General features: G+C 45.0%; 1 protein-coding gene across 11 annotated transcripts in view; it reads right to left on the minus strand.

The window, feature by feature from the left end:
- Window positions 1–10,154, minus strand: part of Dctn1 (dynactin subunit 1) — a 30,377-nt gene that overhangs the window by 13,632 nt on the left and 6,591 nt on the right. The window contains exons 2-6 of one of the 11 annotated variants that reach the window (XM_074050031.1): window positions 8,104–8,151; window positions 3,435–3,680; window positions 3,058–3,136; window positions 2,818–2,852; window positions 2,126–2,146 (exon numbers count right to left, since the gene is read on the minus strand). In XM_074050031.1, the coding sequence (XP_073906132.1) occupies window positions 2,126–2,146; window positions 2,818–2,852; window positions 3,058–3,136; window positions 3,435–3,662 (363 nt within the window). In that variant the 5' untranslated portion in view covers window positions 3,663–3,680; window positions 8,104–8,151. Of the gene's footprint in view, window positions 1–2,125; window positions 2,147–2,817; window positions 2,853–3,057; window positions 3,137–3,434; window positions 3,681–5,407; window positions 5,798–7,147; window positions 7,225–8,103; window positions 8,152–10,154 lie in introns of those variants that run through there. The other 10 variants (XM_074050032.1, XM_074050027.1, XM_074050028.1 and 7 more) reach the window with 10 other exon arrangements.

Here is a 10,154-nt window from a genome sequence, read left to right on the forward strand (position 1 = left end):
CCTGGGTCTCCTAGCAACCACCCAGGGCCCTACTGGCCCCTCCTCCTCCTCATGACTGGATGAAGTCCTGCGCAGAGCCCACCCTTCTTCGTCCTCCAAAGAACAGGTTCTGGTTCCACCCTTCCCTCCCTTATACTCACCCTCAAGAGCTTGCTCCAAAAAACTGGGCCAGGGACCATCCCAGAAATGTCACTTTATGGGGCCCAGCATCAGTGGGCAGGGACACAGGCCTCCCTATTCCATCAGTCTCTCATAATTGCACTCTGCTCCCCTGACCCCATCAAATCCATTTCTCTCATACACACTGGCAACACCCTTATATCTCTCATTAGGAATACATACCCAGAGCACCCCTCTAACACCCAGCTTCAGCTCTGAGTTGCACAGAATGATCAACAAACCCTGGGAACATTCCATCAGGGCAGCAGTAGTTCTAATGACAGTATTAGGCTTCTCTCCCAGTGTTCCCCTGGCTGCAGATAGGTTAAAAAGCCTCTCTGAAGGGCTTTCCAGAAAGGAGTAGGTATTTTACAGGTATTTTGCAGAGATATCCATGTTCTCTTTTGTCCTCCCCATCAAAGCAATTTTTTTTTTTTTTTTTGCTCTGGATCCTGTTCCCTGTTCCACATGGGATGAGAGCAGGGATCCTGGCTAAGTGATCTGCTTTGAGAGACCCACTAGGGCAGAAGACTGGGGTCATGGGGACATTTGAATACAATTGACACTTTCCACCATGAGCAAAAAAGGTACTGTAGCCCAGCTCAATCAGTCCAGGCTGGGCTTTGCCACATTTCTCCCAAGGTTTGGGCACTGTTCAGGCCCCTGCCAGGGTCATGTCAGGCTGCAGCCAGAACTCCTCCATAGATCTCAGACTGCAGTTTCATGCTCTTCTCTATTCAGGGGCCTCAGGAGAGATGGATGCTTCAACCAGAAGACAAAAATCAAGGACTGAAGCCAAGTTTCTATGAGCTTGGGATGGACCCACATCCTCTAGAGCATTATTTTCCTAACATCCCCAGTCCCACTCAGAACCAGGACCCAGGACCAAAGCAAGTACCAGCATATAGTCTGCAGCATGTTAAGACTCCAAAATGAGGACCTATCACCCACCAGGAGTCAAAAGGAGATGTTTTCCTCTCCCCTCTGCCCCAAGTTAACAGCTCTCCATGCAACATAAAAAAGGCCTGAGACAGGCTGGCAACAAGGAAATCACAGTATGGTACATACAGCTCATGCAGGTCAAACAACTTGGGCAAGGGCCCAAGGCAAGGGCTGGTGTGAGGAATTGGTAATGGCAGCAATTTAAGTTTTAAAAGTCTGTGGAGAAACTGGGCACCAGCAGCTCATGCCTCTAATCCTAGTTACTTGGCAGGCTGAGATCAGGAGGATCAAAGTTCAAGGCCAACCTGGGCAGATAGTTTGTGAGACCCCTCATCCCCAAAATAACCAGAACAAAATGGACTGAAGTGTGGCTCAAACAATAGAGGGACTCTTTTGCAAGTGCAAAACCCTGAGTTCAAACCTTAGTCCCAACAAAAAAAACAAAACAATAAAGTCTATAGAAGAGAGGCATAACTTGAACCCCTACAAGGGGTGAGAGGTAGGCCTCAGGCACACACCAGACAAGGAAGAAGGTAGGGAAAAACTAATGGGGCAGAGTCAGGGTAGATAATCGTAGCAGCCCTGACCCAGAAGCAGGCACACAAAAGACTCTCACTTTCCAACTATTCTTTCTGTACACTTCCTTGTACAACCTTTTCACCTGGTACGTTCCCCAAACCCATTCCTCCAATTTGTCCTTCTACCACTCCCCAAGCTTGGCTAAGTAATGGTCTATTTCATGTTGCTGCTATTTACAGTCAAATGCTTGGAGTCTCTAACAAGGAGTCTAGAATAGGGAAAAATCATCCTTAATGAATGTTACTTAGGCCTCAGCACTGAGCCTGATGTCCTTGCTCCCCACGCTCCTTAAACGATCTCTGGAAGTCAAGCCACCATTTCCTCTGGCCATCCCAGCCCCAAGATTACACACACATACGCATGCAGCAGCCCAAGGGCATGCAGAACAGCAGGGGAAGGGGCTGCTGGCCCCCATCTACCCAGGCACAAACAGTAAACACACCACCTTCTTAGGCTTCAGTCCCCGCTGCATGAGGAGTAGGAAAGGGCAGAGTTAGAGAACAGATGTCACATTATGCTAGCTGGCCAGACATCTTGGGCATAGGTGTTAATACCAATTCAGGCACACACAGACAAGAGGTGAGGGGAGTCAGGTCAATGTCAAGCCCTGGGCAGGTGAGATGAGGGGTACCTCAAGGATCAGTTTCTAGGATGTCCATACCTGGTCCACAAAAGGTAGAGACCCACCTCACAACACTCTGCAGAGGAATGGCAGAGGAGAGCTAGGAAGAGCCCTCTGCAAACTAAAAGAGGTAGCAGGAGGCCTGGCTCCTTGCCACCATTTGTGAATAGGAGAACTCCTTTTCCCTCTGTCTTCCTACCCTCAAACCCTTTAGGTCTTTTGTCTTTGGGTACCAGAAAGTAGGAAGTTGACTACACTATTGGGGTAAGACCTATCCTTCCTAATACCCCAGCTCAATCCCACCTTGCACTTCTGGAATCTAACAGTTTTTCCTTGATATCACCATTACTCTAGCCCTAATAGAGCAATTCATACCCATAAAGCTTCCTTCTCAGGGAGGTTAGAGAGACTGAAGCAGTTCAGACTCACCTACTGTTTTTACATGTCTAGCACGGGTCTCCCTCCCTCCATTCTCTCTCTTTATTACTCCATACTCCCACCCCCAAACCACTCACCAGTTTGCTAGTCTTTGTAGCTGTATCAGCTCCCTCTGTAGAAAGCAAACAGAAACAAAGTGAACATTTACATAGAGGACTAGGGGCACAGAACATCATGGTAGTACAGGGTGAGATATAACAAGGGAATATATATAAGTGATAGAAAAACTTCAGCATCCACTGTGACCCCTGTTATGGACAGAAGTGTTGGGGACTTCTCCATGTAAGGAAGCAACTTCTTAAGTGGGTAGATATTACCTCTTTTGAGAACCTTTGAGGCAGAAGAATCAGGTGTCTCTGGGGAAGTAGTATCTGCTCCATCTTCAAATACCTGGATCTAAAGCCACAGAATAGATCAATACAACTAGATTAAGAATGGCTATAATATGGGTCCCTCCCCCTGTCCCTAAGCAAGCTGGAATACAGATCTCCAGTCTTCCCTCGCCTGCTACCTCCCACTCTTCCAACCAGAGAAAGTATACCCCACCCAGAAAAAGGAAGTACCAACACATCAGCTGCACATGTAACAGATATCTGCACGCACGCACACACACACACACACACACACACACACACACACACACACACACACACACACACACATATACACACACACACACACAGAAACATAGTACCTGGGACTGGCGCACAAAGATGCCATGCCCTTCATCACAAGTGAAATACTTCCTGCCTTGGACAGTTCCATCATTCTTGCCCTTTGCTTCATCCAGGATAACGCCTACCCATTTGCCAGTGGCAAAAAGTGTGGCTCCAACATAGGCCACAGTGCCTCTGTGGCCTTTTCCAATCACTTCCACACGGGACCCTACCCTCAAAGGCCGGGCACTTGTCTCTGCACTCATCCTGCTGCCACTGGGCGTCTGAAAGAAAGATACATGTAACTAAATACAGTTAGAGACCTAGGTCAGGATAGTAGCCTAATGCGTATTAAACACTCCAGCCAGGATCCTGGGCTGAAAAAAAAAGACTAGTGTTTATATTTAAATTTTATACAAATCAGAATTCATTGATACATCTGTGAATGTCACCACATGGCTACTGTCTCAGGAGCACTGCCCTCCAGGAGAGAAATTAAGCTCAAGCAAATAATTTGGTTTAGACCAGATTCCTACAACCTAACACCCTGACTCTGGAGCCTAAGCTGGAAAGATAGGTGATTCAGTGGGTGGCGGTCCATAATTTTGCTTCTCTCTCCATTGTCAACTGTCTTCCCTGGGGTTCAAATGGTTCTCTCAGGCCTCTCTTTTGTTGTTGTTGTTGTTGTTGAGACAAGCTCTGCAGCCCAGGCTGGTCCCGAACTCATGATCTTCCTGCTTTAGCCTCCCAAGTACTGGGATCACAGGTGTGTACCACTGCACCTGGCTAGCCTCTCCCTTTCAGAGGCAAATAATTGTGCCTCCTTCCAGGCCCTTAAGTCACCACAACTCCTTCCTGATCTGACTCCTCTCACTCCCATACACATCCCTACCAAGACACTCCTAAATGCCTCACTGCAACCCACTCAACCATCCAACTTCCTTCTTCCTGGCCTTTGGCCTACTCTTTACCCCTAAGCTCTGTATATCTTTCCCCCATGCTATCTTGCTATGAAAAGAAAATTGTAAGCCAAGTAAATCAGGTACCTCAGATTTGTCCCTCATTCTGTCCTCAGACTCTTCCCAGTGGTTCAAATGGATGTCTTATCACTCAATAAATGGGCAAGGTAAAGGAATAAACTAAGACATTGTTCTCAGGAAGCTACCAGCTTCTGACATATTTGTGATGACAGGACACAACATGAAATTAGGTCCCAAATCAGCCCATGATTTAGAAGAAAATCACACCTAAGCCATTTTTAGCAGTAGCAGCTCCATGAACCAGAGTCTTGCAGCAGATAAATGGGGCAAGAAAAAGTGACACCCTGGTCCTGAAGACTACGTGGGGCTCCCTTTTGATAGCTCCAACTTGGCTTGAGAAGGGAGCCCTGTCAGAGGCAAGGAAAAGTCAGGACATTTCCTGGCCTGTCACTCCCTAACTCCCTTCCTCAAAAAGCTCACCCAGCAAGGTAAGAACATAGCTCCCAGGGACTTCAGGACCCCAAATCACACCTAGGACATTAGGGTAGATTTCATGGACCTGACAATAAAGGACAATGACATGAAAACTGGACCCAAACTCCAAGAATCTCCCCACATCCCAAAAAGCCTCTCAGAACCAAGTGGATACAATAGTGGGAACAGATTCAATTTCAGATAGAAGAAAGACAGAGCAAGTGACAAAGCAGCTCTAAAGAAGGGCCTCACTGTAAGACCTTTCTGACCCATCAGTTCCATTCTAAGTCCCTGAGATAGTATGGACCCCATTGAGAGTCCTAGTCTGAGGGCCAATTAGAGTCGAAGTCAGGCCTTTACAGTCTCTATTTAGGGTCCAAATCTAGAAGAGAAGCCTGTCCAGCCTGCCAGCATCAGGGCTTTGAGGGCTCCTTAGAAACACAGTCTGTGAGTGCCCCCAGCTGAGTTTCAGCCTATCTCCCAGCCCCCATAGCAATGATGTCCACAGGCCTTCTCTAGCAGTCCTCCCAGGGCCTTCCCAGATTAGGGCCACTTACCCGGTTATACACGTGCCTCTTGCTCTGGGCCATGTTGCTCACCTGGCCTCTACCCCCTCCCCCAGCTGGCCAAAGACAGAGAGAAAAGGCAGAAACCTAGGCAGGAGGGTCAGGGCACTGGGCCCTCATGGACTGACACAGGAGCTGTCAGGCACAGCTCTCTCCAGTTGATGGGCCTCACTCAGTAGCATACTGGGGTAGAGGTGGGGGCTAAGAAGCAAGTCCCCTCTGCAACCCGAGGATTCCTGAACCCGGAGACACAGAATCCTGCTTGCCAGCTGATGAGTCTCACTCTGCGCTAGTGCTGCTCTAGACTTGTCAGAATGGTGCTAGCCTCTGGGTCCTAGTGCTCCCCTGCTTCACCTGGCTAGATAAGAGAAGCAGAGGCAGAGGGATGAGCCCACCCAAGGGCCTCCACCCAAGAACCTCAGCACTCATCTCTACAGTACACTTTCCTAGGGCTAGAAGCACAGTCTTGATAATTCCTTCTAGCCTATACCCTCTCATTATCACTGTGCCCTTTTCCACAAGCAGGACTACAAGTATTAAGTGATACTTCAAAATGATCAGCTCCCTAGAGCCTTCACACAGACAAAATTAAGGGTCTCTCATCTCCCTTTCTGGTGATCTTCTCTTCTCTCCCCCAAACTCTAGGCTTAGGTCCAAACCCATGTGATTAGGGTCTGAATTTCAATCTCACACTGAGCCAGATAAAGAGAAATGAAGGGCAGAAAAGGAGGCACTTTCACACACATTGCAAAGAAAGTTAAGTACTCCAGGACCCGCCCACACCGGCAAAGGTCATTAGTCACTCTTCCTTCTGGTTGTAACTGGCCAGGCTCTGACCTCCGAGAATATCAGATTCAACTGAATTATTAAGAGCAGGGTTCAAAAGCAGAAAGCCCCACTTCCCCCTTATAGCCTAAGGCTCAGTCTGCCTTACCCACCTGCCCCTTCTATTCTTGCCTCCTAACATCCCAGATCCAATGAGATGATTTTTTATATTTCTGTATTTCACAAAAATCCTTAATAATCACATATTACCTTTATAATGAAAATAGGTTTTAATTTAACATTATGCATTCTAGTGAGAGACCTCCAAGGGGCTATGTATCCATACCACCTCATTAATTTACCAATTTGTCATAGGCTAGGAACTAACAGGTCAGGGCTCTTACCCCTTACGTATCCCACAAAGTTGGCCTAGGATCTAACCTATGGGTCTCCTTGCTGCAAAGGGGATCTAAATCCCCTAGGTCTAGAGATACCTGTCTCTCTTCACTGGCAAAACAGTAACTTTGCCACCCAATCCTCTTTCTAATACAGGCCAGACAGGCACAGTAAAATGACAGCTGAAAGAAAGATGCCCTAAAACAGCATTCTGTATGTTCAATCTTGTCTAGAATACTTAAGAAACTACCTTGCAAATTTTCCATATTGCCCTTTCTTCCTTGTTCACCATTACACAGGTGGGCAGACTCACACAGGTGCTTACAGCTTGGATCTCACATGATCAAAGTCCTTACATCTACAGAGCACCATTAAAAGACATCATTTTATAATAGCAGGTTAAGAGTACCAGTGCTAGGCTGGTGAGGGGCTCAAGTGATAGAGCACCTCACTAGCAAGCATGAGGCCCTGAGTTCAATCCCCAGTACTAGTCTAGTACTAGTTCTAGAGTCAGGCTACTTTTCTAGCTTTATTACTTGGAAGCTACATAAACTTGGTCAGTTACTTAACATGTCTTTGCCAATTTCAGCATCTGTCATCTGGGAAAGATCAAAGAACATATCTCGGAGAGGTTCTGTGAGGATTACCTAAAAAAAAAAAATGTAAAGCATTTAGCACAGTGCTTGGTTTTTTAGTAAGTACTCAAAAAAGCTAGCTAAGTACAACATCATCATGACCATATTTGTCTAGTCCCCACATGATAATCACCTGGGGATTTTTTTTTTTTTTTGTGGGACTGAGGTTTGAACTCAGGCCCTCACACTTGCAAAACAGGTGCTCTATTGCTTGAGCCACGCCTCCAGTCTATCATCACCATATTTGGATATTACAGTAAATCCACAGAGGGAGGCAAGGGATGATACTGACAAGGAAACAAAGACTTAGGGACCTGAACACATTCCCTGAAGTTACACAGGAATGGAGCCAAAACTGGAACCAAAACCTATCTAGAGGCCACGGTGCTTTCTACTACCCCTCACTGTTTCCACTCACATCTGTAGGCTTCCAAGGCCATGTTCTTTCTCTAGACCACACTGACTTCAAAAAAATCAAAAGCGTTCAGATCTAAGAACAGCCTCACAACTCACCAGTAACACACTTATTTATAGTCACTCCTTGGGAGTTATTTATTGTCCTATAAAATAGGAATAATATCTGCATGTCTATATTAATGTTGTGAGGCTCACACCAAAGCTGTACCAGGTGCAGTGGCTCACACCTACAATCCAGCTATTCAGGTGGCAAAGAATGGGAGGATTGTGATTCAAGGCCAACCCAGGGAAAAAGTTAGCAAGAGCCCATCTTAATAGATAAGCCAGGAGTGGTGCTGTATGCCTCTGATCACAGCTTCTTGGGAGGTCATAGATAGAAGGATCACCATCTGAGGCCAATCCCAGGGAAAGACCTTACCTGAAAAATAACTAAAGCAAGGACTGGAGTCCTGGCTCAAGTGGTAGAGTACCTACCTGCCTAGTTAGCAGGAAAGCAGGAGGCCCTGAGTTCAAACCCAAGTACTGAAAAAAAAAAGTACCAAAGCTGTAAAATTATTACATGACAAGATACTAGAAGTTATAAAATCATAAAATAAAATGTCTAAATAATAAGTATTATAAGGAATTATAGACAGGAGAACAGTGAAGTGGGGAAAAAAAAAGGGCACCTGACTATACCTTGAATTATGAAGTTTTTTTGTTTGTCTGTTTTGTTTTGCTTTTTGGCTATTTGGAGAGGAAAAGCCTAGAGAGCACTATAAGTTGTGAACATGGTATGAGTAGAGACATAAATAATTCTGCTTGGAATATTTTTAAAAGCCTACTTTAAGTGAAGAATTCTAGATTCTTCTAACAAACTATAAGCCTTCTGAAGCAGAGCCTACAAATTCTCCACTTTATGATCCAATTACCCTTAGCTCATGGAGCCAAATATTTATTGAATAAACATGCTGAGATGCACTAGGAGGTAAGTAGATATAGGCAGGGAGTTTAACATCAGGCAGAGACAGATGGACTTGATCCAACAACAACAGGAAGCCAGTCTCATTCCTGAGCAGTAGAGTAGCATAGTAAAACTATTTTAGGAAGATTAAGCCGGTGGCACATGCAGGATACAGTGAAGGCAGGAACAATTTGGTGAAGATAGGATTATAGCAAGGAGGCTGATGCAAAAAATGAACATGGGTGAAGAGAATCTGAACTAGGATTACCAGAAAGAAGAAAGGGACCAATTCAGAGATAGCACCAAAAAGGCCTGAAAAGGCCCTGTAATAGATCAGACACAAGCAAAGAGCAGGCCTGCACAGGCTCCAAACATAGACCTGGTGATAGCTTTGGTTCTGTACCCTTATCTGTATGACTCTGGGAAATATTTAACTTTTCGAAACTCAGTAACCTCATTTGCAAAAAGGAGGAAATAATGCTACCTCTCATATACTGTGAGGAATAAATAAGATGTAAGTAAAGCATTTAATATAATATCTGGCACAAACTATGTACTCAATAACTTTTAGATATCACCTTCATCATTACTGCAAAGGTGTATCAATCATGACTTACAGCAGAAACTCAATTTCTGCAAGGATAGATGAATGAATGCATAAATTAGCAAGTAAGTAAGTAAACTGGGGAGTTTAAGCATGAGTAGTGTAAGAATGATGATCAAACATTAGCAGAATGGGGAAAATGGAAAGAAAAATTGAGTATGTTAGGAGAAAACATGTCCTGTTCTTAGGGTCTTCTCTGGGGCAAATTTAACTGTGTACACTAACACATGTAATTCATTATCTCCTCAAATATGAACCCGTGAAGTTAATGGTTGCCAGTAGTTAAGGACTAAGAGGAATGGAATGAGGGAGCAAAGGTGGGGGGGGGTAAGGGTGAGATTATAAAAGTGCAACATGAAGGATCCTTATTGTGATAGAACTGTTCAGAATTTTGACTCACCAATGTCAATGTTAATGGTTGTGATATTTGCAAGATGTTAATCATCAGGAGAAACTAAATAAGGGTGTTTGCAATCTCTGTGTACTATTTCTTACAATTGCATTGTTTTAAAGTAAAGTAATTCACACAGGGCTGGGAATGCAGTTCAGTGGAAGAGTGCTTGCTTAGCATGATCAAAGCCCTGGGTTTGATCCTCAGCACTGTTAAAAAAAAATAGTCTAAAATATTTCCAGCAAAAGTAAAAAGAACCTGTGATGTAACTGGAACAGATTCCATTACCTTCATTCTGTAGGTGATAGAACTGAGTCTCTCAAGTCAAATTCAACTGTATAGGAAGGTGCTCCTTCCATAGCATTACTGGGCCCTAGCCCATGTCCTGTAGGACTCTCCTGAGTTACACATTCCCTTAGCCAGACAGAAGACAGATACTCTCTGGATTTCTAATCTACTTTTCTCCCCAATGATGTTAAATACTGCTAAAATATCTAGGAAAATGGGAAGAGAAGCGGGGGGCGGGGGGGGAATCTCTGTATGGTAAATAAGTTACCAACAGTCTTGGGGAATTTTTCAGAAAAATG

The sequence above is a fragment of the Castor canadensis genome, chromosome 12 (assembly GCF_047511655.1).
Source record: "Castor canadensis chromosome 12, mCasCan1.hap1v2, whole genome shotgun sequence".
NCBI classification, from domain to species: domain Eukaryota; kingdom Metazoa; phylum Chordata; class Mammalia; order Rodentia; family Castoridae; genus Castor; species Castor canadensis.